Raw genomic sequence first — 17453 nt, 5'->3', positions numbered from 1 at the left:
CACTCTCAGGGCTGATCTCATTAACTACCCCTGTTGGGTTACCTTTCCTTTGCTCCAGTGGTGCAGGATTACTTCCAGGTGTTCTGATTTCCACAGTTAGGCTCTCTTTCTCTAGCCAGGCCCTCCCTCCAGATTCAGTTGAAACATCGAGATTAACAAAAGGAATTTTACCAAGAAACAGAGGATAAAAATTGTGTTTATGTAACCCGCCCAGTGGGGTCACCTTGCCTGCTGCTTAGGCAGAGCCGATTTATCAAGACAGGGGAATTGCAATGAAGAGAGAATAATTCATGCAGAGCCGGCTGTGTGGGAGAGCGGAGTTTTATTGCTACTCAAATTAGTCTCCCTGAGTATTCAGAAATCAGAGCTTTTAAAGATAATTTGGCTGGTAGGGGCTTGGGAAGTAGGAAGTGCTGATTGGAGATGGAACCATAGAGGGTCAAAGTGAGGTTTTCTTGCTGTTTTCTGTTCCTGGGTGGGACGGCAGAAGGGATTAAGCCAGTTTACTGGTCTGGGTGGTATCAGTTTATCCATCAAGTGCAGGGTCTGCAAAATATCTCAAGCACTGATCTTAGGTTTTACAATAGTGATGTCATCCCCAGGAGCCATCTGAGGAGGTTCAGACTTCTAGAGCCAGAGGTTGCATGACTCTAAACTGTAATTTCTAATCTTTTTTTTTTTTTTGCGACAGAGTCGCCAGGCACCAGGCTGGAGTGCAGTGGCACAATCTCGGCTCACTGCAACCTCCGCCTCCTGGGTTCAAGTGATTCTCCTGCCTCAGCCTCCTGAGTAGTTGAGATTACAGGCAGGTGCTACCACACCCAACTAATTTTTTGTATTTTAAGTAGAGATGGGGTTTCTCCACGTTGGCCAGGCTGGTCTTGAACTCTTGACCTCGTGATCTGTCTGCCTTGGCCTCCCAAAGTGCTGGGATTACAGGCATGAGCCACCGTGCCCAGCCCTTGATATCAATCTTAGTGATATTCTCCTCCTGATGTTTGTATAGCCCGGGTTTGTGGAAGTCCTAGCTCATCTTCATCCTTATCTCTCCTTTTTTTTTTTTGGCTTTTCTTGAAGAATTGCCATTATCCCTAATATCAAGGCTGATATTTGTATCTAGTGGTTCAGCTTCTTCACTGGTTGGCATCACATGGCACTTGGCCCAAGAATCAAAAAAATCAAGCACTGTCTTGATTTCATTCTTTCCCAGTTAGATCCAAACTGGTCTTCTCTTCTGAATACTTTTGCACTCTCTCTGCACGTCTCTCCCGATTAACTAAATTCCAGCTTTCAATCTCATTGCATTGCAAGCACAATGACCTGTTCTCACAAACTTAATGGTTTCAGCATCCATTTAGCAGCTACTGTTTTGAAGAAGGTGATACATGATTCTCCAGTGGAACTATTTCAAACAATTTTTAAAATAATTATTTGCAACGCTTGAAAGTAAGGTTCCTGGCCAGGCACGGTGGCTCCTGCCTGTAATCCCAGCGCTTTGGGAGGCCGAGGTGGGCGGATCGTCTATCTGAGATCGGGAGTTCGAGACCAGCCTGACCAACATGGAGAAACTCCGTCTCTACTAAAAATACAAAATTAGCCTGGTGTGGTGGTGCATGCCTGTAAATCCCAGCTACTAGGGAGATTGAGGCAGGAGAATCGCTTGAACTTGGGAGGCGGAGGTTGTGGTGAGCTGAGATCGCGCCATTGCACTCCAGCCTGGGCAACAAGAGCGAAACTCTGTTTGAAAAAAAAAAAGAAAGTAAGGTTCCTGCCCACAAGCATTCAAGCGTTCAGATAGTAAAGGAAGAGGCCAGGAGACGGCTGGCTACCAAGAAGAGGTTTAAACATTGAGGAACCCCCAGGTGCTAATACGTCCTTTAGGGCATGTTCGTTGTGCAAGAGCTCAGTCAGGGGGCACCGAGACTGCTCTGACCCTCCAGTTCTTCACATCTTTTGGGGTCTGGCAATTCCTTTGAAATTCCTGCCCACCTCTTTCTTCTCCTCCTGCCTTGTCTCCCTCCCGAGAAGTCTTTGCCCCCATTGCTATCCTTTTCAGGGAGCAAAAGAGCCATTTAGAAAGGAAGAATGAAGTAATGGGCAAGAGAGAAAGGAAGAATTCTTTGTGAACTTTGGCTTTCATCAGCCTTATTGCTATCAACCCTCTTTAACCTGCGTGATCTGGTTTTCCTTTTCAGTACTCCATGGTGGAACTACAGGTAAGTGGAAGTTTCTTTCTCTTCTGTGTCAGTTGCGGAAGAGGAAGCATGAGAATTTGATGGTAAACCTTGAAGACAGAAGCAACTCTGAGATCTGGGCCCAGAGCCCCACGACTCTGCCAGCACTGAGCACCCACATCCACCTAAGCTGTGCCTCTGCCCTCCTGGTGTCTCACACCTAAACTTGCGTAGACAGGACGCCAACCTCTGTAATGACTGCATCGCTCTCTACTCCTCTAACTTCTCTCTGTGCCCAGCTGACTTAACTAGGCTTGGTTCTCTACCCCCGCTTAGTCTAAGGCAGGCGTCCCCAGACTACGGCCCGCGGGCCGCATGGGGCCCCCTGAGGCCATTTATCCGGCCCCCCACCGCACTTCAGAAAGGGGCACCTCTTTCATTGGTGGTCAGTGAGAGGAGCACAGTACATGGCGGCCCTCCAATGGTCTGAGGGACAGTGAACTGACCCCCTGTGTAAAAAGTTTGGGGACACCTGGTAAGGTAATAGCCTTTACCATAGACATGCTCAACAGCTACCTGACAACACAAACACCTGTGAGAAGTGTTTTATTTTTATTTTATTTTTATTTTATTTTTATTTTTTTTATTTTTATTTTTTTTGAGATGGAGTTTCGCTCTTGTTACCCAGGCTGGAGTGCAATGGCGCGATCTCGGCTCACCGCAACCTCTGCCTCCTGGGTTCAGGCACTTCTCCTGCCTCAGCCTCCTGAGTAGCTGGGATTACAGGCATGCGCCACCATGCCCAGCTAATTTTTTGTATTTTTAGTAGAGACGGGGTTTCACCATGTTGACCAGGTTGGTCTCGATCTCTCGACCTCGTGATCCACCCACCTCGGCCTCCCAAAGTGCTGGGATTACAGGCTTGAGCCACCGCGCCCTGCCCGAGAAGTGTTTTAAAGGAAAGGATCTAAAAGCGTGATTTCCCCACAATATCTCCTCCGTTTTTCCATTAAATCAATTTCCTCATGTTTTAAGTACCTTACAGTCAATTTCCTCAATCTTGTCCCCTCCTAGGGACCAGAAACAGAGTAAACATTCTTTGTAAATGACATCCCAAGTTCCACTTTCTAAAACTGGAGATCACACTTTAGAGGACTCAGTCTGCTCTCCCTGGACACGGACCACGGGGGTCATGCACAGTGGGTGGGGTTCTTTACCTGCCTTCTGTGGTGCAGACTGGAAAGCGAACAGGCAGGCACATCAGGCACGTTCTCTACTGGACAGGATCCAAACAGCAACAGGATTGCACAGTGGCTGGAAGTGGTGCCCGAGCAAGGCATCGTGGACCTGTCCTTCCAACTGGCGCCAGAGGCAATGCTGGGCACCTATACCGTGGCAGTGGCTGAGGGCAAGACCTTCGGCACTTTCAGTGTGGAGGAATATGGTATGTGGGGGAATGGACAGGCCAAAGTATTGGGCATAATCTCGTCTTAAAATCAGCAAAGGTAGAGTACAATCTACTCTGGGAAATAATTATTTATTCATTTCTGAATCAGTGCTAAACCAGCTAGTAACTTCAGGAGCGTTCTACCTAAATAATGCCTCCTGGCCAGGTGTGGTGGCTCACGCCTGTAATCCAAGCACTTTGGAGGCCAAGGTGGGCAGATCACCTGAGCTCGGGAGTTCCAGACCAGCCTGACCAACATGGTGAAACCCCATCTTAAAAAAAAAAAGAATGCCTCCTTCATTAGATCCACTAATTTAATTCTCGCTGTTTATACTCCTCTGCTCACTGCCTATCTGAGTCCTCCTCCAATTCTTTTCCCATTTCTCCTTTTACTCTCTTCAGTGCTGCCGAAGTTTAAGGTGGAAGTGGTGGAACCCAAGGAGTTATCAACGGTGCAGGAATCTTTCTTAGTAAAAATCTGTTGTAGGTAAGAGCAGAAGCTTGGGATCGGGTGGAGATTAAAGCTGCATCAAGAGATATGATGAGGGAGTGACACGTGGAGAGGGATTACAGCTGGGCCAAAATTTGGGGTATTTTATGTAATTCCGAGTCATGACTTATCCAAGAACATTATTTATTTATTTGTTTTACTTTTGAGACGGAGTCTTTGCTCTGTCGCCCAGGCTGGAGTGCGGTGGCACGATCTCGGCTCACTGTAACCTCTGCCTCCCAGGTTCAAGCAATTCTCCTGCCTCAGCCTCCCCAGTAGCTGACATTATAGGCACACACCACCATGCCCGGCTAATTTTCGTATTTTTGGTAGAGAAGGCATTTCGCCATGTTGGTCAGGCTGGTATCACACTCCTGACCTCAGATGATTTTCCTTCCTTGGCCTCCCAAAATGCTGGGATTACAGGCATGAGCCACTGTGCCCAGCCAAGAACATTTTTTTTTTTTTTTTTTTTTTTTTTGGAGACAAAGTCTCACTCTGTCACCCAGGCTGGAATGCAGTGGCACAATCTTGGCTCTGCCTCTTGGATTCAAGTGATCTGCCTGCCTTGACCTCCCAAAGTGCTGGGATTATAGGCCTGAGCAGTGGCCTGGATTGTCAGAGCTTTCTTTCAGAGGCTAGAGTGTGAGAAGGAAGAAGTGGTGTTTGAGAAAACAGAGTTGTATCTCAAGAGGAGTTTCCCAACTCTGACTCCTCATGCTTTTCTTGGTTAGGTACACCTATGGAAAGCCCATGCTAGGGGCAGTGCAGGTATCTGTGTGTCAGAAAGCACATGCTTACTGGTATCGAGAGATGGAACGGGAACAGCTATCTGACAAATGCAGGAACCTCTCTGGACAGGTGAGTAAATGACATGTAACAAAAGAACCTATCCACATGTCCTAAAGAGAAAGCTTCAATCTAGGAACGTGGTAAACAACCCAAAGTAGAAAGCATTTCCCGGAATTATTATCCCAGTTCCAAAGAACAAAGCAGGGATCTTTATCCTAAAAGAGGAGTCTTAGCTGGACGTGGTGGCTCACGCCTGTAATCTCAGCACTTTGGGAGGCTGAGGTGGGCGGATCATGAGGTCAGGGGTTGAAGACCAGCTTGACCAACATGGTGAAACCCGGTCTCTACTTAAAAATACAAAAGCTAGCCAGGTGTGGTGGTGCCCACCTATAATCCCAGCTAGTTGGGAGGCTGAGGCAGGAGAATTGCTTGAACCTGGGAGGCGGAGGTTGTGTGAGCTGAGAGCGTGCCACTGTACTCCAGCCTGGGCGACAGAGCGAGACTCCGTCTCAAAAAACAAAAAACAAAAATCAAAACAGGGAATCTTTCAGATTCCTCCTTGGAACCAAGGAATTTCCCTCAACCCCTGTAAGACACAATTTTCTGGTTTTGAAGTCCTATATCTTTTCCTTTCCCAAATCTCGGAGCCTTGAAGTCATGTCATGATTACATATGTGCAGGTACATACTCCATGTTATAGGAGAGTTTTTCTACATTAGAAACTAAAGCGTGGAGATAAATTATTTCCTTCTACAGTACATTAAAAAATGGACGTAGACATTAGATTCCTCATCTGCTCTCTGTCTCTGTCTCTGATCACCTCACTAGACTGACAAAACAGGATGCTTTTCAGCACCTGTGGACATGGCCACCTTTAACCTCACTGGATATGCGTACAGCCATGACATCAATATTGTGGCTACTGTGGTGGAGGAAGGGACAGGTAAGCAGGGTACTCCTTGGCTCATTAAGAAAAGAGAAAGAGGCCGGGCACGGTGGCTCATGCCTGTAATCCCAGCACTTTGGGAGGCCGAGGCGGGCAGATCACAAGGTCAAGAGATTGAGACCATCCTGGCCAACATGGTGAAATCCTGTCTTTACTAAAAATACAAAACTTAGCTGGGCGTGGTGGCACGCACCTATAGTCCCGGCTACTTGGGAAGCTGAGGCCGGATAATTGCATGAATCTGGGAGGCAGAGGATGCAGTGAGCCAAGATCGTGCCACTGCACTCTAGCCTGGAAACAGAGCAAGACTCTGTCTCAAAAAAAAAGGAAAGAAAGAAAAGAGAAAAAGGGCCCGTCCCAAGGACAGATCTACCCAAGGATTCAAGACCTACTGTCTTCAGTGTTAGGGTGGTACCTTGTTCCTGGTTCATAGTCACAGGGAAATGCCAGATCCCATCTTGCCATCTGTAAGAAATACTACCTCCTTCTCCAAAACACTGGGGAGGTGGAGTTGGTTTGGATTTTTGGCTGGAAATACATTCAGCTTCATCCCTCTGCCACCATTCTCTCGGAGACTTGACATTAAACACAAAGACGAGAATATCAGGTGCCTAGATCTTTATACCTCTGGTTTCCCTCTGCAGGCATGGAAGCCAATGCCACTCAGAATGTCTACATTTCTCCAGAAATGGGATCGATGACCTTTGAAGACACCAACAATTTTTACCACCCCAATTTCCCTTTCAGTGGGAAGGTATGTTAAAACATATCTCTGCCGGCCGGGCGCGGTGGCTCAAGCCTGTAATCCCAGCACTTTGGGAGGCCAAGGCGGGTAGATCACAAGGTCAAGAGATCAAGACCATCCTGGTCAACATGGTGAAACCCCGTCTCTACTGAAAATACAAAACATTAGCTGGGCATGGTGGCGCGTGCCTGTAATCCCAGCTACTCAGGAGGCTGAGGCAGGAGAATTGCCTGAACCCAGGAGGCGGAGGTTGCGGTGAGCCGAGATCGCGCCATTGCACTCCAGCCTGGGTAACAAGAGCGAAACTCCGTCTCAAAAAAGAAAGTATCTCTGCCTAGACAAAAAAAAAAAATGCATAACCATTCACTTTGCCTCCTTCCTGCAGCCACATAGCTCGCTTAGTGCTGGTCTGAGTACTTTGCACATAGTCGCTTTAATCTTTACTATATTGGTCCCATTTTACAGATAATGAGACAAGTAACAGAGGTGACGTGATTTTTCCCAGGTTATACAGCTAATGAGTGGGAACTATGACCGAACCCAGGAAGCCCGCCTCTGGGGTATACACTCTCCACTCCCTATGCTATGCTGCCCTTAATCCCGCAGGAGAAGCATTTTGAATATGAATGCAACCTTAGGGTTCTTTCTAATGCCAGGGGCTCATTTTCTAATGTCTAAATCTTTGTATTTAAGAGCTGCAGCATTTCTAGAGAAATCATCCAGCCTGGTCTCCTGCCTCTAGGCAAGGTTAATATGAAACTTTCCTTGACAACCATGTATAACTCTTTAAACAATTTTCTTTAGAGATTTTAAAATTTCCAGCAGGGTGCGGTGGCTCACATCTGTAGTCCTAGGACTTTGGGAGGGTGAGGCGGGCAGATCACTTGAGGCCAGGAGTTCGAGACCATCCTGACCAACATGATGAAACCCCGTCTGTACTAAAAATACAAAACTTAGCTGGGTGTAGTGGCACGTGTATCTTTTTTTACTTCTTGTACAACTGGTCCACACAATAATACTGCACATATAGAGATGCATTTATTTCTCAGTTACCTTTTCTCTAGACCAAGGGTGGATGCAAATTATTTTTAGAGCCTAAGGATTACACAATTCGGGAGGGTAGAGGATTTTCTTTAAGAAAAAGAGCCAGGAGCTGTGGCACGTGCCTGGAGTCCCAGCTACTCGGGAGGCTGAGGTGGGAGGATCGTTGAGTCCAGGAGTTCTGGGCTGTAGCGCGCAGAATTTTTGAAGGAGCCTGTGCAAATGAAACATCCTAAAGCTGCATCAGCCACTGTGCAAATCTAGCTCTGCTGCAGGCTATTACTTCTGTTTGTTTTTCATTTCCTCACAGATCCTAGTTCGAATGCTTGAATCACATTTATCTTTTTCAGGTCACGTTCCTGAAATGTATTCTTAGAAATTCTGTTATCACTTTTAATGCCAAAAACCGCAATGAGTTTGCAACCAACCTAATATTTCACTTTGTCTCATACTCAGGCCTACTCCAAGCCTAATTCTAATTAATGAACTTCGTCCTTCAGATCAGTGTTAGGGGCCATGATGACTCCCTCCTCAAGAACCATCTAGTGTTTCTGGTGATTTATGGCACAAATGGAGTCTTCAACCAGACCCTGGTGACCGACAGTGATGGCCTGGCTCCCTTCACATTGGATACATCCAGTTGGAATGGGACAGACGTTTCTCTGGTGGTAAGCATGGAGAGAGGACCAGCTTCCCAGAAAAGAAGACTTCCCCGGAGGAAAACTTCCAAATTTCCCTGCTTCCTCTCCTCCCCTTCGCTTGGAAACTCCATCTCTCTCTCAAGTTCTGCTCCCCAGTTGACACAAAGTTTCCTTTAGATTCTTTCTGTTTTTAATATCAGTCAAATAGTCCTTACTTAGATGAAAACTACTATTGCTACGAATTCATCTTTTAACTTACCCCCATCTCTATCTGATCCTATCTATTAGGTGAAGTCAGAGTGGGGCGGAAAAGGTGACTCGGAATCAAGTCTTTTCCTTTCTCTTTCCCCTTTCCCACCCCTCCCCTCCCCTCATTACTTAATAAAAACAGCAAACAAGAGAACTCTAGATTCCAGATAACTTAGAAGTATCAATTATCAACTGCCACAACAACGCTTCCTATCAAACAGCCAAAACCTTCAGTATCATGCAACAGACAGCATTCACTGCTCCTGCATCCGGGGCACTCGGTCAGGCAGCTCTTCTGATCTCGGTGTCCAGGCCTGTTTGCAGATGGGCTGGCCCGAGCTGGTGCCGCACATGCCTCTCATGCAGGAGCCAGCTAGCCCAGGTATGTTCTTACGGTAGGGATGAGGTCCAGTGCAGAAGCTGATGTTCAGGGCTTTTCCAGGCCACTATACATTGCACATATTAACACCCCACTGGCAACAAATCACACGGTGGGCCCACAGTCAGACTAAGAGCGTACTAGAAGACTATGTTCTAAAGGACGTTGATCTCGGAGCGGGTGGGGTGTGTGTGAAAAATTGGAGCCATTATTGAGATCATTCAACCACAGGTTTTAAGCAAACACATACTACTTGCCTTGTGGCTAATTCTACCACTTCTTTTTTTTTTGAATCGGAGTTTCGTTCTTGTTACCCAGGCTGGAGTGCAATGGCGCGATCTCGGCTCACCGCAACCTCCACCTCCTGAGTTCAGGCAATTCTCCTGCCTCAGCCTCCTGAGTAGCTGGGATTACAGGCACACGCCACCATGCCCAGCTAATTTTTTGTATTTTTAGTAGAGACGGGGTTTCACCATGTTGACCAGGATGGTCTCAATCTCTTGACCTCGTGATCCACCCGCCTCGGCCTCCCAAAGTGCTGAGATTACAGGCTTGAGCCACCGCACCCTGCCTAATTCTACCATTTCTTTAGGCATCACTCAGTTACTCAGAAATATTATTATTATTATTAATTATTATTATTATATAAATGGAGTCTAGCCCTGTTGCCCAGGCTGGAGTATGGTGAAACAATCGTGGCTCACTGCAACCTCCGCCTCCAAGGCTCAAGCGATTCTCTTGCCTCAGTCTCCTGAGTAGCTGGGATTACAGGCACACACCACCATGCCTGGCTAATTTTTGTATTTTTTTTTTTTTAATTAGAGACAGGGTTTCACCATGTTGGCCAGGCTGGTCTTGAATTCCCGACCTCAGGTGATCCGCCCACCTCGGCCTCCCAAAGTGCTGATTACAGGCAGAAGCCACTGCGCCAGGCCAGAAATAATTATTTTTCAATCTTAATGTCTTCTGTGTCTAGTTTTCTTATCCCTGAAGTATAATCTTTGATTTCTATATAATCTAAGTCATGCTCATCTAGCCCAGAGATGTCTCTGAAGATACATCACCCACAATTTCCCCTCACTTAGTAATTACAATTCAACCCTTCTCTCACTCTCCTACGTACCAAAATATTGCTGCACAAAACTAGCTCCGTTTATGGATTCTTCATCCATCCTTGGTTGAACGTCTAGTGAAATATCCACATGCCATTCTCAGGTAGTGAAGATTAGAGAGAAAGCGCTCTATATGAAAACCATAACAAGTCCGTGGGGTTCCTATGGTTGGGGTACACACTAAAATTCTCTCTGTCTCATTTACTCTCAGGGAAAGTTTCAAATGGAAGACTTAGTGTATAATCCGGAACAGGTGCCACGTTACTACCAAAATGCCTACCTGTACCTGCGACCCTTCTACAACACAACCCGCAGCTTCCTTGGCATCCACCGGCTAAGCGGCCCCTTGAAATGTGGCCAGCCCCAGGAAGTGCTGGTGGATTATTACATTGACCCGGCTGATGCAAGCCCTGACCAAGAGATCAGCTTCTCCTACTATGTGAGATAGGGAAAACGGGATGGGTAAAAGTATGCTGGAAAGGAAAGAGAGTAAGAGTTGTCGGCCAGAGCGTGTACCTGGATTATCTGAATGCAGATGCACATCTAATTAAAACCATTTTAAAGCCACACTAAAAAAGTAAAAGAACAGTTAACATTAATTTAAAATATATTTTTCATTTAACCCATTATATCCAAAATATTAACATTTTATTTATTTATGTATTATTATTATTATTATTATTTTTTTGAGACGGAGTTTCACTCTTGTTACCCAGGCTGGAGTGCAATGGCGCGATGTCGGCTTACCGCAACCTCCGCCTCCTGGGTTCAGGCAATTCTCCTGCCTCAGCCTCCTGAGTAGCTGGGATTACAGGCACGCGCCACCATGCCCAGCTTATTTTTTGTATTTTTAGTAGAGACGGGGTTTCACCATGTTGACCAGGATGGTCTCGATCTCTTGACCTCGTGATCCACCCGCCTCGGCCTCCCAAAGTGCTGGGATTACAGGCGTGAGCCACCGCACCCGGCCTATTATTATTTTTTGAGGCAAAGTCTCGCTCTGTTGCCCAGGCTGGAGTGCAATGGCGCGACCTCAGCTCACTGCAACCTCCAACTCCCAAGTTCAAGTGATTCTCCTGCCTCAGCCTCCTGAGTAGCTGGGGATTACAGGCATGTGCCCACCACACCTGGCTAATTTTTGTATTTTTATAGAGATGAGGTTTCACCATGTGGGCCAGGCTGGTCTCAAACTCCTGACCTCAGGTGATCCACCTGCCTCGGACTCCCAAAGTGCTGGGCTTAGGCATCAGCCACCATCCCTGGCCACCAAAATATTAACGTTTTGACATGAAATCAATATAAAAAGTTTTAATAGATATTTTACATTCTTGTTTCAACTAAGTCTTTGAAACTCAGTATGTATTTTACACTTAAAGCATATCTCGGTTTGGACTGAGCACTTTTCAAGTATTCAATATTCATTCCCATGTGGCTATGGAATACTGCATGGCCCAGTATAGGTGTAAGGGATGGAAAACACTGGGGGGAAAAGGAGGTTCTGAGCAGGGATCCAGGAAAATTGTGTGGGAAAATAAAATGAGGAATTTACTGAGAAAATAGTGCTGGTCAGGACCAAAAAAAAAAAAAAAAAGGTGAGTGGTTAGGAGGGAGAGAGTGAGTCAGGGAAGGCATGGAACTCAGGATACTTTTTTTTTTTCTTAATTTAGATGAGATGCAGTTTTGCCATATTGGTCAGGCTGATATTGAACTCCTGACCTCAGGTGATCCGCCCACCTCGGCCGCCCAAAGCACTGGGATTACAGGCGTGAGCCACGGCGCCCGACCAGGGTACACTTCATTCTGTGTTCCATTGGTCAATATCATCAAATAGATGATAGGAGGTTAAAATTCACATTGATAGCAGCCTCACTGGGGAAATAAAATCATCACTTGGTAACCTGAAACCAATGTCTAAGGATAAGCTGCTTTCCTGATCACCTCGGAGACAGTCAGGAAGTAGAATGGAAGCCTCAGGTTTGATGGCTCCAAGCCTCTTTGTTCCCTTATCCGCCTCTCAGTTTACGAGACACTTTATCCGCTCTGGATCATTGCAGTAGCTTCTGTGGTTTCAGTGTCTTCATTAAGTGAAAAAAAAAAAAAAAAATCCTAATACAATGGAAAGAGAAAAGATAGGTGGGAAATAACAAGCCCGAGTGATAATGTGGGCTCTGTCTTCAGGACCGAAGTGTGGGGAGACGCAGAAGAAAAGTGAAATTGAGGCCAAGCCACGTGGAGTGGCTAATGCCAGGCGGGTGTCTGAGGAACGCACCGTGGAGCCCTGCAGGGGCATGAGAGGACGGCCTGCTTACAGACGAAATCATGGGGTTCCGTGTCTAGTGAGAGTGGACGGGAAGGGGGAGTTAGAAAAGATTTCTCCTCTAGAGGGTTCAGTGTCAGAAGGGCTCAGGATTGTTTAGGATGAAATTATTTCCACTCAATTTTAAATTGAGCGGTAATTAAAAAACAGCTGTGAGGGTAGATTTTAGCCGACTTTATCTCACATCACAAAGATTATAAGGAAATAAAATTTGGAGATCTTCAAGAAATGGCAGACAGTAATCTATTGTGAGGAACAATTTCTTTTCTTTTCTTTTCTTTTTTTTTTTTTTTTTGGAGATGGAGTTTCGCTCTTGTTACCCAGGCTGGAGTGCAATGGCGTGATCTTGGCTCACCGCAACCTCCGCTTCCTGGGTTCAGGCAATTCTCCTGCCTCAGCCTCCTGAGTAGCTGGCATTACAGGCACGTGCCACCATGCCCAGCTAATTTTTTGTATTTTTAGTAGAGACAGGGTTTCACCATGTTGACCAGGATGGTCTCGATCTCTTGACCTCGTGATCCACCCGCCTCGGCCTCTCAAAGTGCTGGGATTACAGGCGTGAGCCAGCGCGCCCGGCGTGAGGAACAATTTCTAGGCTGCCGGACACCTGCCATGCACCTGCGTGGTTCTCAGCCAGACTTCCAGCTGCAGGAAGGGCCACCAAGACCCACTGGCAGCATCCTGCATTTGCCAAGCTGGTGGATGCTGGGTGAGGTTTTGCCCCAGGCTCTGAACTGTGAAAGGAGCCTCTCCTCATGAAGCGATGCAGAGATGCTCCGGCAGTTGGTCCAAGGTGAAATTACCATAACTTCTGTGTAGTTGATTATTTTCTTTTCTTCTCTAGTTAATAGGGAAAGGAAATTTGGTGATGGAGGGGCAGAAACACCTGAACCCTAAGAAGAAAGGTGAGTGTACATGCTTTACCTGGAAGAGAACAGGATATTTTTAAATTCCAGAAAACAATTCTTTTTTTTTTTTTTTGAGACGGAGTTTCGCTCTTGTTCCCCGGGCTGGAGTGCAATGGCGCGATCTCGGCTCACCGCAACCTCCGCCTCCTGGGTTCAGGCAATTCTCCTGCCTCAGCCTCCTGAGTAGCTGGGATTACAGGCACGCGCCACCATGCCCAGCTAATTTTTTTGTATTTTTAGTAGAGACGGGGTTTCACCATGTTGACCAGGATGGTCTCGACCTCTTGACTTCGTGATCCACCCGCCTCGGCCTCCCAAAGTGCTGGGATTACAGGCGTGAGCCACCACGCCCGGCCTTCCAGAAAACAATTCTTATACACAGAAGCAATGGGAATGGAACACTAACAGTCATCACAGGGGAAGAGAAAAATGAGAAGTAACTTGCACCATGATGCCTGCACTGGCTCAATGAAAAGTGCATATGGTTAGATGTTGTTGGTAGGTGAAAGGGCATTCTAATTTCCTTGTGTATTTCCTCTTCTCTTTCAGGACTGAAAGGCTCCTTCTCTCTCTCACTGACCTTCACTTCCAGACTAGCCCCTGATCCTTCCCTGGTGATCTATGCCATTTTCCCCAGTGGAGGTGTTGTAGCTGACAAACTTCAGTTCTCAGTCGAGATGTGCTTTGACAATCAGGTAAAATGGTAGCAGAGAAGGGTGAAGACAAAAGTTGGGCATAGAGAAAGATCTCGTGTGTGCTGGGGTTGGAGACGAGACAGGTCAGGGAAAGAAGATAATGTTGACATTGGATATTGTATTAGATTTATGCGTGTTTAGTGTTTGGGTTTGATGTTGAAATCCATCTCTCTCCTACTTTTTCTTTTAAAAAGTCATGCTGCTGGCCGGGCGCGGTGGCTCAAGCCTGTAATCCCAGCACTTTGGGAGGCTGAGGAGGGTGGATCACAAGGTCAAGAGATCGAGACCATCCTGGTCAACATGGTGAAACCCCGTCTCTACTAAAAATACAAAACATTAGCTGGGCATGGTGGCGCACGCCTGTAATCCCAGCTACTCAGGAGGCTGAGGCTGGAGAATTGCCTGAACCCGGGAGGCGGAGGTTGCGGTGAGCCAAGATCGTGCCACTGCACTCCAGCCTAGGTAACAAGAGTGAACCTCCGTCTCAAAAAAAAAAAAAAAAAAAAGTCATGCTGGCTGGGGCACAGTGGCTCACTCCTGTAATCCCAGTGGAGGCCAAGGCAGGAGGATTTATTTAAGTCAGGAGTTCAAGACCAGCCTGGACAACATAGCAAGATCCTGTTTGTACAAAACAATTTATTTATTTATTTATTTTTATATATATATTTTGAGACGGAGTTTCGCTCTTGTTACCCAGGCTGGAGTGCAATGGCGCGATCTTGGCTCACCGAAACCTCCGCCTCCTGGGTTCAGGCAATTCTCCTGCCCCAGCCTCCTTAGTAGCTGGGATTACAGGCACGCACCACCACGCCCAGCTAGTTTTTTGTATTTTTAGTAGAGACAGGGTTTCACCATGTTGACCAAGATGGTCTCGATCTCTCGACCTCGTGATCCACCCGCCTCGGCCTCCCAAAGTGCTGGGATTACAGGCTTGAGCCACCGCGCCCGGCCTGTACAAAACAATTTAAAAATTAGCTGGGTGTGCAGCACTTTGAGAGGCCATGGTAGATGGATCACCTAAGGTCAGGAGTTCAAGACCAGCCTGGCCAATGTGGTGAAACCCCGTTTCTACTAAAAGTATAAAAATTAGCTGGGCATGGTGGCCGGTGCCTGCAATACCAGCTACTTGGGAGGCTGAGGCAGGAGAATTGCTTGAACCCGGGAAATGGTGGTTGCAGTGAGCGAAGATTGTGCCATTACACTCCAGCCTGAGTGACAGAGTGAGACTCTGTTTCAAACAACAACAAATTATCGGGGTGTGGTGATACACACCTGTAGTCCCAGCTAATAGGAAGGCTGAAACAGGAGTATCGCTTGAGCCCTGGAGTTCAAGACTGCAGAGCGAGACCCTGTCTCTATTGTTTGTTTGTTTTGTTTTTGTCTTTTTTTTTTTTTTTTTTTGAGATGGAGTTTTGCTCTTGTTGCCCAGGCTGGAGTGCAATGGTGCGATCTCAGCTCACCGCAACCTCCACCTCCCAGGTTCAAGCAATTCTCTTGCCTCAGTCTCCCAAGTAGCTGGGATTACAGGCATGCACCACCATGCCTGGCTACTTTGTTTTTTTGTTTTGTTTTGGATTTTCGGTAGAATCAGGGTTTCACCGTGTTGGCCAGGCTGGTCTTGAACTCCTGACCTCAGGTGATCCACCTGCCTCGGCCTCCCAAAGTGCTGGGATTACAGGTGTGACCCTGGTCTCTATTTTAAAAATGAAGAGAGATACTGGGAAGCCACACGTTCTATATAGCTATTCCACATGTTCTCTTTCTACTTTTGTCTTCTAAACTTTCTCTATCCTTCTACTGCTCACGTTTCCCAACTCTATCATGACATACAAGTCCTAAAGAGCTAGACTTTACAAAGACAGAGAAGCGCAAAAGTGAAAGAAGGGGCTGGATGTCATAGCTGGGGCATATTTGCTGATGACCCAAATCACGTTGCTTCCCCTCCTTTCCAGGCTGACCTGATCCCGAACTCATACGTTTCCCGTCCCCAGGTTTCCCTCGGCTTCTCCCCCTCCCAGCAGCTTCCGGGAGCAGAAGTGGAGCTGCAGCTGCAGGCAGCTCCCGGATCCCTGTGTGCACTCCGGGCGGTGGATGAGAGCGTCCTACTGCTTAGGCCAGAGAGAGAGCTGAGCAACCGCTCTGTGAGTAACAGTCTGCGACGGAGTGGGAAGAGGGAGTCGATGGAGAAGACAATTAAGAGGTAGGTTTCGGCCGGGCGCGGTGGCTCACGCCTGTAATCCCAGCACTTTGGGAGGCCGAGGTGGGTGGATCACAAGGTCAAGAGATCGAGGCCATCCTGGTCAACATGGTGAAACCCCGTCTTTACTACAAATACAAAACATTAGCTGGGCATGGTGGCACGTGCCTGTAATCCCAGCTACTCAGGAGGCTGAGGCAGGAGAATTGCCTGAACCCAGGAAGCAGAGGTTGCGGTGAGCCGAGATCGTGCCATTGCACTCCAGCCTGGGTGACAAGAGTGAAACTCCGTCTCAAAAAAAAAAAACAAAAACAAAACACAAGGTAGGTTTCAGGCAGTGGAGAGAAAGTCTTAGGAAATAAATAATGCACTGCCATAAGGTGGTAAAAGGCTGGTGTAGAAATGAAGTTGGGGCCGGGCGCGGTGGCTCAAGCCTGTAATCCCAGCACTTTGGGGGGCCGAGGCGGGTGGATCACGAGGTCAAGAGATCGAGACCATCCTGGTCAACATGGTGAAACCCTGTCTCTACTAAAAATACAAAAAATTAGCTGGGCATGGTGGCGCGTGCCTGTAATCCCAGCTACTCGGGAGGCTGAGGCAGGAGAATTGCCTGAACCCAGGAGGCGGAGGTTGCGGTGAGCCGAGATCGCGCCATTGCACTCGAGCCTGGGTAACAAGAGCGAAACTCTGTCTCAAAAAAAAAAAAAAAAAGAAAGAAAGAAAGAAATGAAGTTGGAAGGATGAGAGAAGGGCATGGTTAGTATGAAAGCAGAGGTAAGAAAAGAGAATGAGCCTGTAATCCCAGAACTTTGGGAGGCCGATGCAGGCGGATCACCTGAGGTCAGGAGTTCAAGACCAGCCCGGCCAACATGGTGAAACCCTGTCTCTACTGAAAATACAAAAGTTAGGCAGGCATGGTGGTACTTGGGAGGCTGAGGCAGGAGAATTCCTTGAACCCTGGAGGTGGAGGTTGTAGTGAACCTAGATTGTGTCACTGTACTCCAGCCTGGGTGACAGAACAAGACTCCGTCTTAAACAAAAAGAAAAGAAAAGAGATAGGTGAGAGAGAGTTTAGAGTTTTAGAAAGAAAGAGGCCGGGCGCGGTGGCTCAAGCCTGTAATCCCAGCACTTTGGGAGGCCGAGGCGGGTGGATCACAAGGTCGAGAGATCGAGACCAACCTGGTCAACATGGTGAAACCCTGTCTCTACTAAAAATACAAAAAATTAGCTGGGCATGGTGGTGCGTGCCTATAATCCCAGCTACTCGGGAGGCTGAGGCAGGAGAATTGCCTGAACCCAGGAGGTGGAGGTTGCGGTGAG

The 17453-nt window shown here is 47.3% G+C and overlaps 1 protein-coding gene across 1 annotated transcript in view; it reads left to right on the top strand.

Annotated features, from left to right (window-relative positions):
• The window catches only part of A2ML1 (alpha-2-macroglobulin like 1), a 58503-nt gene that overhangs the window by 10553 nt on the left and 30497 nt on the right, over positions 1–17453 (top strand). The window contains exons 5-15 of the mRNA XM_039471995.2: positions 2196–2216; positions 3459–3618; positions 4024–4108; positions 4846–4972; positions 5732–5846; positions 6494–6603; positions 8136–8303; positions 10228–10455; positions 13178–13238; positions 13791–13936; positions 15928–16077. Coding sequence (XP_039327929.2) covers positions 2196–2216; positions 3459–3618; positions 4024–4108; positions 4846–4972; positions 5732–5846; positions 6494–6603; positions 8136–8303; positions 10228–10455; positions 13178–13238; positions 13791–13936; positions 15928–16077 — 1371 coding nt within the window. The remainder of the gene's footprint in view (positions 1–2195; positions 2217–3458; positions 3619–4023; positions 4109–4845; positions 4973–5731; positions 5847–6493; positions 6604–8135; positions 8304–10227; positions 10456–13177; positions 13239–13790; positions 13937–15927; positions 16078–17453) is intronic.

Source organism: Saimiri boliviensis, chromosome 7, assembly GCF_048565385.1.
Source record: "Saimiri boliviensis isolate mSaiBol1 chromosome 7, mSaiBol1.pri, whole genome shotgun sequence".
Taxonomy (NCBI): domain Eukaryota; kingdom Metazoa; phylum Chordata; class Mammalia; order Primates; family Cebidae; genus Saimiri; species Saimiri boliviensis.
Note: the sequence above shows the minus strand (reverse complement) of the source record. Positions and strands in the feature narration are given on the sequence as shown.